The sequence below is a fragment of the Pecten maximus genome, chromosome 3 (genome assembly GCF_902652985.1).
Source record: "Pecten maximus chromosome 3, xPecMax1.1, whole genome shotgun sequence".
NCBI classification, from domain to species: Eukaryota; Metazoa; Mollusca; class Bivalvia; order Pectinida; family Pectinidae; genus Pecten; species Pecten maximus.
The window spans coordinates 10,183,242-10,204,157 of NC_047017.1; the positions used below are offsets into that span (position 1 = coordinate 10,183,242).

A 20,916-nucleotide genomic window follows, 5' to 3' on the forward strand; every position below is an offset into this window, starting at 1 on the left:
GTGAAATAACTTACTCTGGCCTTGTCCAGTAGATTTTTGATTTTCTGTAATGATACCAAGTCAACCTCATAAGCCTTCATTCCAAACTCTTTCTCCGTCAGCCAATCACGAAGCCTCTCAGTCAGCTCATTAAATGCCTGCCACTGTTTGATTGTATTGTCTATAATAGCCTTCCTCTGATTGGCTCGTCGGACAACACTCTGCCACTGCTCAGCCAATAGGTGGAGCTTTTGCTGGAACTCTTCTTTGTCCTCCACTTTTCCTTCCTTCATCATTTTCTGTCCATCACTGATGATGGCATGTAGGATCTGTTGTTTGGTGTACATGTCGGACTCAAACTTCTGTAACAGGAAATTTTAGGATATAACTGTAGCATGGACTATTGTATCTAGTAGAGAATATTCATCTTCTGGTTAATTTTCACAATTTTTTTACTGAAATTTTCTAATGAAATGAAATCTTAAAATGTGAAGATTGAAAGTTCAAATTTGACAGCAATAACCTTATTGTTTTTTTGTTTTTTTTTTGGAAAAATACAACAATGAATTTTACCTCACAATTCCTCTGCTGGTCAGTGAGATCAGCCAGATTACCGGCTATCTCTGTAGACAGATCTTGTTCTGTCTGAGCAAGGAAGGTCATCCACGCATCACACTTCTCAGTGAAGTCTTGCTGGATGAGAATGATGCCTTGCAGCATCTTGTTCTGTTCCTTCGTCTCGCTGTACAGTCGCTGGAATTTGTGGTTCAGTTCCCGAAGTGCCATAGAACTCTCCTCACTAAGGGCCATTCTGTAGCCAAGGTCATTGAGTGCATCCAGTTGTGGCATATTGTTACTGAATTGGAGTGTAAGATATTTATCTCATCGTATCTCCTCTGCAGAGCCTGCTCCTCTGATGAACTTGGAATCTCTTCTTCACCGAGTGTCTGCTCAGCTTCATCAAGGAATGCGGTCATGGACGCAAACAGATCTTTGAAGCGCTGCCTCTGTGACAGGTCCCCTTGAAGTAGCTTGACCTGTTTGGCGAGAAGTTGACGTAGAGCCATGACACGGGCTTCAATGGCAGTTTGACGTGATGTGATTCCGACGATAGATGATGTGTCCATATTTTTGGTGATTGTGTCGCTGAGCTGGTAGAGGGATCCAAGGCGTGACTGGAAGTTATCCAGCTCTCGCTGTAGGGCCTGGGAACAATAGATACAAAGTATTGATAGGTAAAAGTAATTCAACATGCTTCAGTCGGTATTTATAAACATATGTAATTCAACATGCTTCAGTCAGTATTTATATCATAACTATTGTTGGCCTGGAGATGGAAGTGCAAGAGATGGTCAACTTTGAAAGGAAACAGTACCCAGAGAAATGGCGCTCCTGTATCTTTTCATGCCCATGCAGAATTAACCCAAGGTAAGAGGAGAGTATGTTACCATTGTGATACCTGACAACACCTATCTAGATATAGGCCATGCCAAGTAAATTGTGTGGTGTAATTAAGATCCACTGTACCTTGCTCTGTTGTAAACACTCTTCACGTTGAGAGCTGTCCTCCCGTACAGCCACGAGCTCGTTACACTGCCTCTCTTTGGAGTCGAGCCATCGCCTTGCGTAGTTATATTCCTCCTCATACTGCTGCCATTGTTGTAGACAATCCTCAAATCGCGCACTTCGGTCCTGGAGCTCTCCACACATACGGCGCCACCTATGGAGAAAACATGGAACTATTGTTCAAACAAGTTCTTAAAACATATCGATCAGCCCTTATACATATTAAATTTACTACCTCATGTTTAAATGTTGAACTGAATCATTCAAACTCAGTTTGTTTTTTTATCTCTTTGTTCAAATATTACCTTCTTAATGTTTTAACTTGTTTCTTTATCTAAGATATTCTAAAAATTATTTTGATGTGTTTTGTTGATTTAGGCCAAATGATAATTAATATTTTAACATGTGGATACTTAGGGAAGACTTACTTTCCGGAGACATCTGAGAGAGTTGTCTGTATCTCCTTCCGTACTGGTGCTTCACAGACTTGTATTAATTGGTTTCCAAGGGTTATAAACCGATCGTAACCTGTTGTACCTCGTTCTACCTCGCCACAAAGACTCTGTAAAGAAAACAAACAGATTATGTCAGAGAAATACTCTTTGGTGGGACAACATTTTAATAACGCTTCCGTAGGTGTAATATCTAACAATTTGATAAACTCTGGACATTGTAATTTTCTACTAATCTCTTAATCAAGGCTTACCCTGAGTTTGTCGACCTGCATTCTGAGGGTAGTGATGTCCCCTCCAACTAGATTGTAACGACCCAGACAGTAGTCAGTCTCAGATAGGATCTGGTTTGTGTTCTGCAGCTCCTTGGAGTAAGCCTGCCACTGGTTACAGAAGTCGAGCAACACCGACTCCAGCTCCTTCACCTGCTGGGATAGATGGCGCCACTGCTGGTCTAGGTTGTTCATGCTTACTTGGATGTTCTTCTGGCAGTCAGGAGAGTCCTCACTCAGAGTAACCAACCGTGAACCTAGCTCCTTCACACCCTGAATGTCACCCTCCTTACTGGCCAAGGTACGCTCCAAAATCTGTATAAAAAGTCAGTTTGATATTCAATCACACACTGGAAATTTGAAATCTGAGTACCGATGCTACAGAAATTGACATTTCCTTACAAAAATCAATTTTCAAAATAACTTAATTTCAAATTTTTTACGTTTTTCTTTATCTTGGTTCTGAATTGAAAGAAGTATCAAGTTAAATGGATGATTACTTTGTGACCTATGACCTGCAACTTTGTGACCTACGGCCTTGTAACCTATGACCAACAACTTTGTGACTATAATGACCTTGTGACCTATGACCTTATATATGACCTTTGCTATGCTGACAGATGACCTCTTCCCCTTTGTCCACCTACCTTACAATCCTTGATGGTCTGGCGAATGCTGACCTCATGACCTATAAGGCGGTATCTCTTGACCTTGTCTTCCTGGTCGTGGAACCATTCCTGGAGTCGGAGTAAGGCTCGGTTGTATTCCATCCACTTAGTGTGCATCATCTCCAGCGTCTTCAGTTTCCCGGATACATCCTGACTCAATCCCTGCCACCGTTTGTTCAGGTGTCCGAGACGTTCAGCGAAGTCTGTCTTGTCTGCAGACATAGGAGCTTCCTCTGCATCAGGTACACTCGTCTGTAACGCTGACTGGTTCACAAAGTCCATCGTCAACTGCTTATTCTGTAGCTCTATCTTAAAATCCTGAAAATTTTGACCATAGAATTGAAATTAAGAGAGAGAAAAACTACAACAGTCTGGAAACTGCTTACTGGAGGTTTATCATCAGGAAGGACATGTAACTTTCTCAGAATCATTTCCTAATATTTTGGATATTTGGAGTTTAAGATGTTAAAGAAATCCAAGAAATATTTTACCTTGAATTTTTTCAGCAGGACTTCTATATCAGCTAAGTCCTTTACTGGTCGCTGATTTTCATCAGTGACGGCCGTTTCCATGTCAGTAAGCCACGCCCCCAGTTCATGGAGGGCCTGTCGAGATGGCATCAGGTCCATCTGGGCCGTATGGAGGTATTCCTCGGCCTTACCGATATCATGCTGGAGAAGACCCCACTGGTCCTCGAACCAGGCCAGACGTGTCTCCAAATCAGCCGTGCTGTAGGAAGCATTCTGTGAGAGCTGGTTACCAACAGACAGGATCTTGTTCTTCAGTGGGATCTGGACCTCCACCTCCTTACGGAACTCCTGTGATAGGGATCACATTTTTGAAAATACATTTCATCATGGTCCTAGTTCGACATACTCTACATTATTTTCCGTGAGTTCTATTTTTCCAATATTTTTTGAGGATAGAGTAAAATCATGAAAAATAAATCTTGATTACAGAATCAATGGAGACTGGTTCATGTGAAAAACTTCCACAAAATCTTTTGGTGAATTATAACCAAAAAAATATGCACAATCGAAATATTCAACTTCTCCAGAAAGTCTTGAGAGACAAACAATCAATTCTCAAAATACATGAATAAATACACCTGTCCTAAAAAGAATCTATCTACCGAATAAAAACACTTTCACTTGGGAATGAAAATAATTATACAACAATATGGGAGTCTTACCAGGAGTTTATCGACTTTGCCACGAATCGTTGCGATACTATGCTGATCCTGTTCCGACAGGTGCTTGATGTCACCCAGTTTGAGTTTGGCTGCGCTGAGCCAGGATCGGAATAAAGCTGCCTCTCCTTCAAATTCCTGTAGTTGGTCTCCAAGTGTTTCAGTTCTGAAGAAAAGAAAATAAAGAATGAAATCTTTAAACTAAGAAAGAAATGAAATTTATCTGTGTGACCATTAATAATTTTGTATGACCATTAATATATACATGTATCAATCTATATAGTTTAGAGGGTACTATTTTGGAGGTAGTATTTTGAAGGTTATACTTTAGAGGGCACTATATTGGGGGTTACATTTTGAAGGTTATAATCTAGAGGGTACTATTTTGAGGTTGTATTTTAGAGGGTACTATTTTGGAGGTTGCATTTTGAAGATTATAGTTTAGAGGGTACTATTTTGGAGATTATATTTTGAAGGTTATATTTTAGAGGGTACTATTTTGGAGGTTGTATTTTGAAGATTATAGTTTAGAGGGTACTATTTTGGAGATTATATTTTGAAGGTTATAGTTTAGAGGGTACTATTTTTGAGGTTACATTTTCATGAGTATAATTTCGGAAACTTTGAGTATGCAGATATCTGAGAAGTCATATCTAGAATACTTTTTAAGGTTATTTTCCTCTCTAAATCATTGTTGTAGGGGAACATAAGCTTGAACTCATTCACTTGTAAATAGAAAGTTTCTTTCTTTATGTTTTTTTCACGTAATGGCATACATGTATCTAGGATTGTCCTCGCTGATTAGGGATGGGGTCTTCATTTCCCCTCATTTTGGCAAGGAAACTTAGAATGGAGATGAAAATTGTCAGGAGCGAACTGCATATTTTAGGAATTTGGCTTAAATGTGAAATATATTTGATTTGGAATGACCCCAAAAGTCCCTAGAAAAAGCCCTGTATATATATACGAGTAAGAGATTTTGCTGTCTTCATCAGCAGTGCTGATGTAGGTGCTTACTTTTTTAGCTGATGTGCGATGTTGGTGGTGAGAGAGACCCATCTCTCCCCTGCCTCAGCGACAGTGTTTTCCAGAGTAGGACAAGTGATGCTGTGCAGGAGTTGCTTCCCCTTGTCTACCACCTGGTACAGAATGGGTTTCTCTTCTGTGATTTCCTGCTGTAGTCGTTGGTAGGTGGCCATTTTCTCCTGAATGGTTGCCATGGAATCCGATTTGGTGACTGGTGTGGGAACCTCCTCTTCGATGGTGTCCAGAAATCGTTCCAATCGGCCTTGCTTCTCATTAACCTCTGTCCACTGTCTGACCAAGCGGTCAAGTTTTTGTCCAAAAAGACTGGCCTTGTCTTGTATGACATAAGTTAGATTGGTCAGTCTGGAGTTTTGAGCAGCATGCTTGTTCTGTGTGGCCTGGTCAGTTTGGGTGGCCAGCGAGTCTAACATAGCTCGGTGAACTTCCAGGTCACTGAAGAAATCCTGAAAAATTGTTCTTACAATATTAACATTTACTACTTAGAACAGTTTTTATGACAATGGCAAAAACAAGTTGTAAATCTGCAGCTTTTCTCTTGAAAATGTTCTCTTCTCCAGATTTGACAATATTTAGAAAGTACCAAATATTTTTCCTTGCTTCCAAGAACAAATTATTTTTGTCACAAAAAAAAAGTGAAATCTAATATATATTAATTTGAATATGCCTGCTATTCTTCCAGCATTGAATACAACTGAACTTTTCCCAAAGACAAAATAAGAGAAATACAAATGAAATCATACTTTGTGGGCTGCCAGCTGCTGCTTCAGACTGTCCAGATCTCGTGCCGTTATTGTGTCCGACTTGAGTTTATCCTGAGCTGTCTCTAGAAACTCTGCATAGTCGAGTAACATTTTCTCATATTGGTCCTGGACGGACATCGATTGTAGCAGGTCTGCCTTCTTATCCATCACCTACAACAAGAGACATAAATATATTTATTTTAAAACACTTACCAAACAATTTTTACTGAGAAAACAGGAATACCCCAAGAAAACCCACATGGTCAGGCAGGTGAGCCCGGACATTTTCATGATGAAATGAGGCATCAAACACGAAGACATTACAGCTACTTATAGATAATAACATCTCGGACCATATTAACCTTGTCACAGACAAATAATTAGCTTACTTTGTATCAGGGTAAGAAAAAAAAAGAGGCCCTAATTTATCATTTTCACATTCTAGTTCAGTAAACTTTGAAGTGCCGGGGTCAAGGTGTGATGATCTGAAATATGATTTCACATAAAAACATCAACTTATTACGAGGGGTACATAGCAGCAATTCTGATAAGTGGAAGTTTGGATATGTTATAATGTATCAAGTTCCAATATTGTGGTATTGTATTACTAGATTACATAAATATAGACTAGTCCAAGTCAATAAGGAGGAAAATATAGGTCGCAGTGATCTACATGTGTAATTAATAGTACTCAAGTATAGTCGTAATGTCAGCTTAATATTGTCTCTGTAAGATGTAAACAGTGTATCAAACTTCAGGAATGTCAGACTGGAGACATTCATAGAAATTCATCTCAACTGTAACTTCACAGATATTTAAGTGTACAGATTTTGGCCCCAACTCCCCCAACCCACCGCATCCCGAAAATAGTTCAATCAATATGTCGATCATAATCAAAAGTTTGTTCTCAATTCAAACCCATGCTATCAATGCTAAACCCTAAAGTTATAAATTACAGTGAACTGGACTTAAATTGAAAGTATAACTGTATGACTTAGACCAAACTTATTAAGTATAACCCAAAGTACCTTAGACCAAACTTATTAAGTATAACCCCATGTACCTTAGACCAAACTTATAAAGTATAACCCCATGTACCTTAGACCAAACTTATTAAGTATAACCCCATGTACCTTAGACCAAACTTATAAAGTATAACCCCATGTACCTTAGACCAAACTTATTAAGTATAACCCCATGTACCTTAGACCAAACTTATAAAGTATAACCCCATGTACCTTAGACCAAACTTATAAAGTATAACCCCATGTACCTTAGACCAAACTTATAAAGTATGATCCCATGTACCTTAGACCAAACTTATAAAGTATGATCCCATGTACCTTAGACCAAACTTATAAAGTATAACCCCATGTACCTTAGACCAAACTTATAAAGTATAACCCCATGTACCGTAGACCAAACTTATAAAGTATAACCCCATGTACCTTAGACCAAACTTATAAAGTATAACCCCATGTACCTTAGACCAAACTTATAAGTATGATCCCATGTACCTTAGACCAAACTTATAAAGTATGATCCCATGTACCTTAGACCAAGGACAATATATGTCTCAGACTACTCGACCCAGAAACAATAAATAACGGAGGACTTCAGACCAAGAATATACCAGGTCTACCAGGAAAAACTTAACATACACGTAAGTTATATTTTATTTCTTAAGCTATAATTAAAAGAACTAATTATTAGACTGAAGAGACTAAATATCTTTAATCTACAGTTGTAATCTATAGAATGGTAGACTGAATATCTTTAATCTACAATTGTAATCTTTAGAATGGTAGTAATACACATGTAGTAGCAGCCATTCTGTTACAGAAAGTTTATATCAGATATATTTTCTACATGTGACAGAACCAACAAACCTTTTGTTTCAGCTCTCTGTAGGTAGATTGAAGAGCGTTCAGCTCCGTGGGGCTGACCATCTGTGGGGCCAGGACACCCAACTCATGTCCCTTCCTCTTCAACTCTTCTAACTGGTTTTCACATTTCTTCATCTGGGCCTCAATTCTCTGTTTGTGGAGAAAAATTACAGTATATAAATTTCTGTGTCGTACTGTAAGTGTAGTAGGCCCATGCACACAGGGATTACAAGGAATTTCTGTTTTGATAATCTTCTCCCATTATTGTCAGTTTTGATAATCCCACTTGATTATCACATGATCCGCACGATTTTAATCCCATTTCCACCCTTAACAGTGACAGGTACCCTATAGATAGACTCTCAAAGCCTTCCAACAGCTCCCTGAACACATACTGCATTATGTAAAAAGATTAGAAAGTGACGGATCTCCCTTTTAACTGTATATCGATCAATGATATTCTTGGTTTAGTATTATATACAAAGCAGGTATTACCGATCAGAATATTACCAGTGATCACAGGACATTTACCTATACAGGTATATTGATAGCTGCCCAGGTAATTTAAAATGCTAGGATTTATTGATTATTAGCAATATGGCATTAAAATTATAAAAAACAAGACTGAGCAGGATATATTAATTCAGTTATATCTCTGATATCAACAGTAGTTCAGTCCCTTTGTAGGAAATCTTTTATCCTTACAGACTCTATACAAATCCATTTCTCCTTAAATACAGGGCATGTTTACTTATACATTATAACTGAATTCTTTTGTAAACACAACTTTTCCGATGGTACAGGACAAATGTAATTCCAATATTATTGAAAAATACTTTTGTAGAGAAATATATTTTCTAAAACAGAAATGGAACACAAGTCTGGCAACAGTAATTGATGGTGGTGACAAGGGGTTAATTAAAACCTGGTGTGAGCACAGCACAACTAGTGAGATGGGAGAAATTCCAGTGTGTGGGGTCAAAGTAACACAGCATGAGGAAACGGCAAACAAATGGGGAACAAACAGATACAGGTCACATGTTTTAACTATGGGTGGGAAATAATAGTAAAAAATCATAAAAAAAATGTGACTAAACCACTTAGTTACTTAATTAATAAAAACAAAAGATAAGTGGCAGCAAAATAAAATCTGTGTTTTCTCATACACTACCAAGCTTATAACAATATACCTTTTAGGAAAAAAATGGAACCACTTTTTTTTTATTTTCTTGATTTTCTCTAATATGGCATTACATTTGTTTCTGGGTAATAACTGGCTCTGAACTGCAAAAACATTTTCTTCATTGGAAAAATTGATTTTTCAGTCTCCTTTCAAATTAAACATTATAAAAATTTTCTTACCACATTTATAACTTTTAAATGTTTTTGAAAAAATTAAACAAATAAAGCAACAAAAATCAGAAAATGTCACATGTGATATTTAATATTTACACACATGTTTTTCTTCCAATATAAAGATCTGAAAAATAAAGTTATCATAATAATGGTCAGGGTGACCTATTGTCTACCATATCATTGTTCTATATGACTTATAAAAAAAAACAATTTAAAATTCATTATATTTTACTTCATATATCTTAAATGTCCTGCAATATGCAAAAGGTGACAACCCATCAACACTCCCTGAAAGTTAAAGGTGTTGGTTTATTGCAGGACAACGAAATGTATAAGTACCATTATACCATCAGGTATGTCTGTTAGAGATTGAAATAATTTCTGTGTTTGTTACAGGAAGGTAGAAAGGTCAGAACACGTCACACTGGCCAGAAAACACTTGGTATCTAGTGAGGGGAATCTGGTCAGAAAACATTTGGTATCTAGTGAGGGGAATCTGGACAGAAAACATTCGGTATCTAGTGAGGGGGAATCCGGACAGAAAACATTTGGTATCTAGTGAGGGGGAATCTGGACAGAAAACATTTGGTATCTAGTGAGGGGGAATCTGGACAGAAAACATTTGGTATCTAGTGAGGGGAATCTGGACAGAAAACATTTGGTATCTAGTGAGGGGAATCTGGACAGAAAACATTTGGTATCTAGTGAGGGGAATCTGGACAGAAAACACTTGGTATCTAGTGAGGGGAAATCTGGTCAGAAAACATTTGGTATCTAGTGAGGGGGAATCTGGACAGAAAACATTTGGTATCTAGTGAGGGGGAATCTGGACAGAAAACACTTGGTATCTAGTGAGGGGAATCTGGACAGAAAATATTTGGTATCTAGTGAGGGGGATCTGGATAGAAAATATTTGGTATCTAGTGAGGGGGAATCTGGACAGAAAACATTTGGTATCTAGTAAGGGGAATCTGGACAGAAAACACTTGGTATCTAGTGAGGGGGAATCTGGACAGAAAACATTTGGTATCTAGTGAGGGGGAATCTGGACAGAAAACATTTGGTATCTAGTGAGGGGGAATCTGGACAGAAAACATTTGGTATCTAGTGAGGGGAATCTGGACAGAAAACATTTGGTATCTAGTGAGGGGGAATCTGGACAGAAAACATTTGGTATCTAGTGAGGGGGAATCTGGACAGAAAACATTTGGTATCTAGTGAGGGGGAATCTGGACAGAAAACATTTGGTATCTAGTGAGGGGGAATCTGGACAGAAAACATTTGGTATCTAGTGAGGGGAATCTGGACAGAAAACACTTAGTATCTAGTGAGGGGAATCTGGACAGAAAAAACACTTGGTATCTAGTGAGGGGAATTTTGCATATCTTTATCATATAAAGCTATACTTATAATTTAAAAAAAATCATTATGTCTTTAAATTATAGTAAAATCCAAAATTACTTAATTTTTTTTTAAAAATCAACTTGAATTTTTCTCTTCAAATTTCTAGGGATACAAGATAAAACAATTAATATATGAAAGTTGATCACATTTAACAAGAAATTTGAAAATATTATCATGTTCAAATATAGATATGCAAAATGGATAGGATCAAAACAGGAATGTGGCTTTAATTCAAAGACACCTGTAACCGTACCATTATCTGTGTGTAAGCCTCGGCCGTCTATATCAACAGGAAATATAACACAATCTGGTTACACTGTTACAATCATCGCAGTATATCACTACAGGATCAAAACCTTGTGTTGTTCATAGGCCTATGAACCACACTGGTCCTTAGTTATATCACTACAGGATCAAAGCCTTGTGTTGTTCATAGGCCTATGAACCTCACTGGTCCTTAGTTATATCACTAGAATAGTTTTTTGACTGTACATTTGTCCATGCATTCCTTTATCAGGTCTGGACCAGTTTTCCCGGTACCCATCTGTCCTACTTGTAATGGAATGCATCTTACCAACTGAACCAAAATGGTTGGAGATTTTCTGAATACTACCACTTGAATCCATGGTTGCAAAACTGTAATACTTCATTTGTCTTGCAAATAAATTTTTAAATATTTTGTTTTGTTTTTTATTTTTGTGCCATTGAAAAATCATCTTGTTTTGTATTTGTAGTTCACAAGGAACACATAGTCTGCTTAAAATCTATATATAGAACAAGGCTGTAAGATATATATATAAAGCTGTATATAAGATAATGTATATGGTATTATAGATGATTTCACATGACATTCAAATATGGTACGACTGATCAACTTAAATTCACTCACCTGCATATTGGAGATGAGCTGATCGAGGGAAGCTGTTGGACTGGACGTCGCCATAGCTGTACGTATCTCAGCCAAATTTTTCTGTAGAGTTCTCAAATCATCCTGTAAACAATGGTGAAATATCATGTAAACAATGGTCAAATATCACATCAACAATGGTCAAATATCACATCAACAATGGTCAAATATCACATCAACAATGGTCAAACATCACAACAACAATGGTCAAATATCACATCAACAATGGTCAAATATCACAAAAACAAGATCAAATGCCAAAAAGATAATACAAATGTTGTATTATCTCAAAACAGAAATTTCAAATAACTAACAAATTTCAAATATTATTTTTAGGAGATATCAGTAAATGTATTTAATAGTTTCTGTACATCAGGGTTACATTTCCACTGATTTTAATAGATACGAGAAGATAAGAAATTCCTGTGTACCTGATAATGTTTGGCCTGGTTGTCAATCTGCCGGAGCTTGTCACCCTGGTTACGGGCCTGTTCTTCAAGGATCTGAACACGACTGTTGAGGTTGGCAATACTGTCCTTCACGAGACCTTGACTTTCTTTGTTAACGGAAGACAGAAGATCCTGGGACGTACGTCCCATTAGACTAATCTCATTCTGGAGGAGCTTGATCTCGCGTTGTAGAGCCTGTAACATCAAATCATAAACTGTAATTATAAAAGTTACTCATCTCCTAGCTGATCTTCAGGATGAAATACTCTACTTTAATTTTTATTTTCATATTTTGGTTGAGGATACTTCAACATCAGGTCTACTGAAGTCATTTTCCACTTTTATGATCAAACCATCACTCACATGACAACTGGACAAAGTAACTATCACAAAGAAAGGGAGATAATTCATGTTTCCTGCACAATGATTTTAGATATTTCATTTAAACTCTGACCTCACTCTGATAAAGAACACTTTGAATACTGTAATATATTACCTCATTTTTCTGGACCTGCTGGCTAGCATCCATGTCTGTGTCTGGAGAGAAGAGTTTCTTCTCGGCGAGGTCCAGCCAGGACGATATACCCTGTAGGGCATCCTGGTACTTCTGTTGGAATTCGAGGGCCTGGTCAAGTCTCACCTGTCGATCTTCCACCTGTGTTTGTAACTGCCCCCAGAGGTTGCTAAGCTCGGCTAGACTCTGGCGAATGTCCTTTAGTTGGCCACTTGCCTCAGTTGCTGGTAGCCAGCCTGGGTAGCCCCTACCACCATCCTGTAGAAATATCCAAACCCGTTATACAGTTGTGTAACTCAATGTGGTTCATGCTCAGTGCTGTATCTACTACAATTTAACCAATGAAATTGACTCTCTTTACTGCATTAATTCTACTTAAAATAAAATCTTGTCTCTTATCTATAAGTACTTCATGCAGATACTTCATAAAGGGAGATAATAAAATGTTACAAAGGGAGATAGTCAAGTGTTACGAAGGGAGATAATCTATTGTAAAAAAGGGAGATAATCTTATTGTGTTACAAAGGGAGATAATCTTATTGTGTTACAAAGGGAGATAATCTTATTGTGTTACAAAGGGAGATAATTTAAGATTTTTACCAAGGAATCTTTCTTGTTGAGCATGTCTGTAAGGCTCTGTTTCCGCTGAGCCAGTTCAGAGCTGATCTCCTGCCACCTCTGTTTGAGGTCATCCTCGTTGATGGATGTGAGGTCAGGTGGAGGCTGATGGGAGTATCGAGTTTCATGACCAGCAGCATCGCTCGAGATCTGTCGCACCAACTGGCGGTGCTCAAGCAGGTCTGATTTCAGCTTCTACAGTAGAAAATACAATTTGTTTAAAAACATCGAATAATTATCAAGGATGTAATTGTCAGGAAGAAAATTCTCCAGTGCAAATCTTATGGGATATCTATATGGCATTATGACAAGTTTCTCAGACCTAAAGTTACTGCCAACTTTTTTTTTATCTTTTCTCCCTTCTGGAGTCATGAGTAGCACAATGTCCTACAAGGTATATTAGTAAATATAACTAACATTGTCAAATTCAATCTATTTCCTCAAATTAAAATCTATCCATAGAAAAATACTAGAAATCTAAGGAAACTCTGTTTACCTGTTGTAAATCCAGTTGGTCCACCCCGATAATGAGAGGCTCTACATGGGCTGGAGTCATTGTCATCTGTTTAGTATCAGTAACCCACTGCTGAAGTTTCTTCAAGTTATTTTCATATTCATCCATTTCTTTCTTCCGGCGTTCACTCTCCTTTATGGCAGAGCGAAGAGGTGCCTGTTTCTCTATCGAGGCCAGTTTGAGGTTTCCAAGCTCTGTCTGAAGGTTTGTCAACTGAGATTTAAGTTTCTCAGCGTTAGTAGGACTCTCCATCTCACAGAGGTTGTCACACTGTACAGCCAGGTCAGATATTGTCTGGAGTTTCTCATTGATTTCATCTTGTAGCGACTGAAATGCAAACATTTACCTCGACTATAGTTAGGTCTTTTAGATTAAGACAGAAATATATATAAAATCCAAATTAATTTTTTTTTAAAGCAATAACATTAATATATATTGAGTCTCTCAAATGGATTCATGGCAAATATAAATGAAATTGAAACAGACAAAAACTTTGAGGGTTGATAAATATTTGTATAGACATCATACTGTGTCAGTAGAGAGTAGATGTGGTATACCTGGTTCTCGTGAAGGTTGTGTTTGAGGGAATCAACGGCGTCCGACGGGAGAGGTGTAGTCGACTGTCGTATCTTCATTTCATCCAGCCAGTCCTCAAGTTCTCTCACTCGTTTCTTGTAAGCATTCAGTGAAATGTTGTGTTTCTCCTTGTCCTTCACAGCACTCTGTAACAATGGAATTGTCAGTCAGATTAGCATCATAAAAATTAAGAGTAAATAAGTTTCAGAAGAAACACGAATATTATCTTATATCATTAGGTAAATAAGAAATGATGTATACCTGAAGTTGTCTACCCTTATTGTCGGCCATAGCCTGTAGACTTTCTACTCGGTCAGACAGCATGGTGAGTGTAGCCTGCATGGCCTTGTATCCCTCGGGATCTGACATCTCTACGATTTGTCGTCCTCGTTCCTTGACCCGCGTGATATCCTCCTTGATACCCTCAATGTCCTGTAGTACCTCCTGTTGATAGTGTAACAATAAGTCACAGAGACCAAACAAAACATGGTTACCACACTGTTAATAGTGTAATAATACGTCACAGAGGACCAAACAAAACATGGTTACCACACTGTTGATAGTGTAATAATACATCACAGAGGACCAACAAAACATGGTTACCACACTGTTAATAGTGTAATAATACATCACAGAGGACCAACAAAACATGGTTACCACACTGTTAATAGTGTAATAATACGTCACAGAGGACCAAACAAAACATGGTTACCACACTGTTAATAGTGTAATAATACATCACAGAGACCAAACAAAACATGGTTACCACACTGTTGATAGTGTAACAATAAGTCACAGAGACCAAACAAAACATGGTTACCACACTGTTAATAGTGTAATAATACATCACAGAGGACCAACAAAACATGGTTACCACACTGTTAATAGTGTAATAATACATCACAGAGGACCAACAAAACATGGTTACCACACTGTTAATAGTGTAATAATACATCACAGAGGACCAAACAAAACATGGTTACCACACTGTTAATAGTGTAATAATACATCACAGAGGACCAACAAAACATGGTTACCACACTGTTAATAGTGTAACAATACGTCACAGAGGACCAAACAAAACATGGTTACCACACTGTTGATAGTGTAATAATACATCACAGAGACCAAACAAAACATGGTTACCACACTGTTGATAGTGTAACAATACGTCACAGAGGACCAACAAAACATGGTTACCACACTGTTGATAGTGTAATAATACATCACAGAGGACCAAACAAAACATGGTTACCACACTGTTAATAGTGTAACAATAAGTCACAGAGACCAAACAAAACATGGTTACCACACTGTTAATAGTGTAATAATACATCACAGAGGACCAAACAAAACATGGTTACCACACTGTTAATAGTGTAATAATACATCACAGAGGACCAAACAAAACATGGTTACCACACTGTTAATAGTGTAATAATACATCACAGAGGACCAACAAAACATGGTTACCACACTGTTAATAGTGTAATAATACATCACAGAGGACCAAACAAAACATGGTTACCACACTGTTAATAGTGTAATAATACATCACAGAGGACCAACAAAACATGGTTACCACACTGTTAATAGTGTAATAATACATCACAGAGGACCAAACAAAACATGGTTACCACACTGTTAATAGTGTAATAATACATCACAGAGGACCAACAAAACATGGTTACCACACTGTTAATAGTGTAACAATACGTCACAGAGGACCAACAAAACATGGTTACCACACTGTTGATAGTGTAATAATACATCACAGAGGACCAACTAAACATGGTTACCACACTGTTAATAGTGTAATAATACATCACAGAGGACCAACAAAACATGGTTACCACACTGTTAATAGTGTAATAATACATCACAGAGGACCAACAAAACATGGTTACCACACTGGTATTATATGCTTCATACAATCAAAGCATGTTGATGAGGTTGATATAAGATTTTGTGAGCCCCTGAACTTAACAATATTAACCATGGACATTGATCTGACTAATACTGAAAATTTATTTTAACTACTTAATTAACAAAAATACACCTTATGTTTACTTTGACATATGAATGCATCTTATCAACAGGAAAATACACCTTTGAAGACTTGTACCATAAGTGTGGAATGAGAGAAAATTTAATGGAGACAGGATAGATAGACAGATAGACAGACAGACAAAACACAACTATTATCCCCCAAGTCACCAATCCTGGTGACTGGAAATTGAATGTTAAAAATCTGTTGATATATAAAATATTATATTCTGTATGCAAGTATTGTTTGTTCCAATCAATTTCCTAGAGTCTGTAATGTTTATTGCTCTTTTCAATGTTTTTTGTTTTTGTTTTTTTTGTTACCATAATTTGAATGAAACAAATCAATACCATATTGATTTATAATAAAAAAAATCTTTTTTCTTTTTCATACAATGGTACGTGCATCATGTAATTATTCTCATTATAGGACAGAATCTGCTGGATCTTTTGTATACTGACATACCGTGTACCCACTGGTCAACATGTGACATCTAAGTACCTTATACACCACGTATTTAATAATTAATGTTCTGTTATAAATTTTACATCAATGACAGTCACAGAATACATCGCAGCAATTTACATTTAATATAAAGATAAATACAGTATATAATCAATATAAATCCATCACGGCAGATAAACAATCGTAAACGCTGGCTCAGTATCTCCTGGGCTATAGAACCACTAACAGGAAAGTGAGCCAATCCACATACATGTTAGAACTTGACTTTCACTTTAGTATCATATTGTACTAGTATCAGCTGAATACCTATAATTCACAGGAGAAACATTTTAAAATGCTATCGTACATTCCAATATAGTTTGAAGGTTAAATGTTTTCATCCATAAACTTAGAATACAGGTATTTGACTTCAAGATGTTTAAATTTGAAAATTACATTTGCTGATCATTTTGGAAATATTTTATTTAAATTTCATTGTGTAATAGAAAATTTAAATGGCAGTGTGTAAATATGGAGGCCAATACACTATCTGGCTATACAGAGTGGGTATATTTGTAACCAGGTCCAGCCTTTTATACACCTCACGTACTGCGATACCTGGATGTATAAATTGTACCGCCATTAACTCCTGTTGATAATGAGTGTGATTACGATGCTATAACATCAATGTGGTCAAAGGCAATGCACTAACGTGTTAAGTAGTTCATGGCCCGACTGCAGTGGTTAACTGGTCTACAGAGAATCGGATAAAATAGGCATGCTACCGGCCCCTGTTAAAAATAGTAACAGTGACCTTGACCTTGACCCAAACCCCTGAAATACTGAAGTCACATACCAACTTTCACCAAGGCCGTTTTTGTTTTTTCGGTCCAAACGGTTGGACCAGTTGGACCTATGTGGTTCTTTTATGAAGTTAAGACAGGCCTGGTGATTTTATATTGTTTAAAGATGAGTCTTGACAAAGACTTCCAAGAGCTGTATTAAACATTTGCAGGTCCGTCAAGATATATGTTAAATATTACATTTAAAAACTGACAAACCAGTTTGTCCTCATAAACGAAACAGGCGCAAATATTTAAATATACCTTGAAGCATGGCTGAGAAAAGTGTGGAAAACTGAGTGGACAGACAAATATACAGACAGAAACCTATAGTCCCCTCAGGTTTTACCGGTAGGGGACTAACATGTATCTAATGGGCTAAATTTATTTATGGTAATAACTCCATGTCTGGTAATAAGCCCATGTCTGGCAATAAGCCCATGTCTGGTAATAAGCCCATGACTTGTAATAAGCCCATGCCTGGTAATAAGCCCATGTCTGGCAATAAGCCCATGTCTGGCAATAAGCCCATGACTTGTAATAAGCCCATGCCTGGTAATAAGCCCATATCTGGTAATAAGCCCATGACTTGTAATAAGCCCATGCCTGGTAATAAGCCCATGTCTGGCAATAAACCCATGTCTGGTGCAACAAGCCCACCCTCTACATTGAATCATAGTTCAGTGTTGGATCTCTGGTTTATTACAGGTTGATTAGGGTAGATTTATTTATCTTGTTAGTTGTATAGTAAAACCTGTATAAACCGACTCAGTTCCCATGTGTATCTTTCCAGTTAAATTCCTTCATGTTAAAGTAAAACCTGTATGAACTGACTCCCTCAGTCCCCTATGTAAACCTTTCCAGTACAATATTTTACTCTGTCATATATACCATATGTTTCATAAACTCTCTAGGGACAGTGTAAGCGATAACAATAAGTTATCTTTCGGAACCCCTCTAGAGAGAGTGTTAGTAGTAACATTAATGTTTCAGTATCTCTCGAGGGACAGCATAACCGATAGCAATAAAGTTCCCTTCGGAACCCCTCTAGAGACAGTGTTAGTAGTAACATTAATGTTTCAGTATCTCTCGAGGGACAGCATAACCGATAGCAATAAAGTTCCCTTCAGAACCCCTCTACAAACAGTACAAGCAATAATTATAAAGTGATGATTCGGAACTCCTCTAGGGGTATAATGTAAGCAGTAACAAACTCATATTTAGTATATTTTGTGGTTGCTACTAATTCAGAAATTCATGAGCTCATACAAACATGAATTTATGGGGAAACCCTCAAATTTGAGCCACACGATTTCACTGCTTATTTTAAGATATCTTTTGGTTTCTTAAGAGATATCAGATAATATATATATGACTATATAGATATCGTTACATGTATATCGTAACATGACTAAAAATATCAACTTACCCTGTAGTCGTTAAGCTGACGGTCCAGATCGGTCAAACTTGACGGAAAACCTTTATTGAGGCGTAAGTGAGCACGCTCCATCTTTGCAGTCACGTCCTGAACACACTGCTGGTAGCGTTCCTGTTTGTGGAGCGCATGTTGGAGTTCCTGTTCTCTCACGCCCAGCTGTTTAGAGAAAGGTTTGGAAACATTAGCACCACCAGTTACCTTGTTAGGGCTATTATTACTAGCGATCTTGGTAAGTTTGGTCAGGGCCGACTGTGACCCTACTTTGGCGGTCAGTGGAGTTGACCTCAGCCTAAATGATCGTGGCTGTATCATTGTGGATTAATCAGTGAGTAATCCTAGGTCATACTTATGTAGCATTCAAACTTGGGGCAATCATCAGGCACTGATAGGGCTGCAAACACTTGGAGACCCACACATATTTACACACCCATGGCCGCCAGCCAAAACCTGCCAATCTACCTATCACAGAGGACCTGGCATAACTGTTGTATATACCCAACGTTTACTACACCTGTAGTAACAATAAGATGGAAATGTCAAAAATATGCATGTTTTTGATCACACACCAGGTAGAAAGTTCACACGTCCACCTCTGGGGAAAAAAGGTCTTAGGCTGTTGTAAATCCTCGCAAAATTTGATAACACTCTGTTTTTATACATCTTACATTTGGTCCAGTAATTCAAACCAATCCAAACTTCAGCATGTTTCTGACCTCATAAAGTAATAAATCCTATTTAACTCCAAACAATACACACCAATGATGTTTACAGAAAGTGTTTAAGATAAAATGCTCCCGGAGAAGAAATACAAATTGTGAACTATTGATGTCCCTGTGATATGGGATCAGTCCACAACCACAGACTCAGCAAAATTTCCTGATCATTTTTGAGATGGCATTAGTAACGCCATCCATTCACTTGTGTGATTGGCTCATTGAAAATTCTGTCCGACTACCATGTGACACCTGAAGCGTGTCCTTGTTGGATTCCGTTATATACCCAGAACACGGAACAATTTATTGCCCATTCCCTTTCCACTGTGGTCCTTTCATAAAGTCTACGTAGTAAATGTCAACAAATTCGAAGGTAAAAATTAAATATTCCTTTAAAAGTGATTTCTAATAACAATGATTTCATCAACAATGGGTCGGATAGATATTGAATAATTTTTTATCAGATAAATATTTATAGACAGGATTGTATTATTGTTAAAGATCATCCAAAATATCAAATATCAGCCTTTCTTAATCTAAAATAAATTATAAATTTTTTTCTCACATTTATTTTTTAAAATTCAATATTAGCCAGAATTTGATGGACTGAGACTGAATGTTTTGGATTTTTTGGTGTGATCTTTTCACAAAACATCCAATAAAACTCTACAATAATCATGCTCACATTTACCGAGAGCTAAGCTATCGAAAATTAAAGACATCTCCTGTACAGGTAGACTAGGCCTGGTGAAATTGAAAGGTACTAAGGTAGCTGTGGTGCTAAATAATTTATTAACTAAAAACCATCGACTGAAATCAATAAAATATTCAATGATGCAGAAATCATTTCAGGAAAAATATTTACACAAGATTTACACCAGTTAATCTGGCATGACTTTGACTGGAGGTCAAAATACATAGGGTACAAATCTAATTAATGAAAATGTTTTGTTGTTCAATGATTTAGTGAAGTATGAAACAGACATTCCTGACCAATATTAGTTTTATATGACAGAGGCTATAGATCTTTTAATAGCTTTTCCAGATTTACTACTACCTAGGTATACTGATATACAGAGAGCCTTATACATTTTAGATATTTTAATGGCATTTCCAAATTAACTACTCATTTAGAGATATTTTGATGGCATTTTCAAATTGACTTCTCATTTATAGATATTTTAATGACAATTCCAAATTAACTACTATATTGCATTTATCCTGCAGTTAATTAGTTTTATTGCAGTTAATTTGTAGATTAACACACATACCACAAATCAAAGCTACAGCTAAAA

The 20,916-nt window shown here is 37.1% G+C and overlaps 1 protein-coding gene across 1 annotated transcript in view; it reads right to left on the reverse strand.

The window, feature by feature from the left end:
- The window catches only part of LOC117323158 (nesprin-1-like), a 180,777-nt gene that overhangs the window by 20,769 nt on the left and 139,092 nt on the right, over window positions 1-20,916 (reverse strand). The window contains 21 exon segments of the mRNA XM_033878197.1: window positions 15-341; window positions 553-848; window positions 851-1,184; window positions 1,507-1,699; window positions 1,974-2,107; window positions 2,252-2,584; window positions 2,917-3,255; window positions 3,429-3,755; window positions 4,130-4,292; window positions 5,144-5,616; window positions 5,914-6,084; window positions 7,803-7,949; window positions 10,813-10,839; window positions 11,449-11,550; window positions 11,898-12,110; window positions 12,412-12,687; window positions 13,030-13,242; window positions 13,544-13,888; window positions 14,119-14,283; window positions 14,399-14,581; window positions 18,900-19,064. Coding sequence (XP_033734088.1) covers window positions 15-341; window positions 553-848; window positions 851-1,184; window positions 1,507-1,699; window positions 1,974-2,107; window positions 2,252-2,584; window positions 2,917-3,255; window positions 3,429-3,755; window positions 4,130-4,292; window positions 5,144-5,616; window positions 5,914-6,084; window positions 7,803-7,949; window positions 10,813-10,839; window positions 11,449-11,550; window positions 11,898-12,110; window positions 12,412-12,687; window positions 13,030-13,242; window positions 13,544-13,888; window positions 14,119-14,283; window positions 14,399-14,581; window positions 18,900-19,064 — 4,926 coding nt within the window.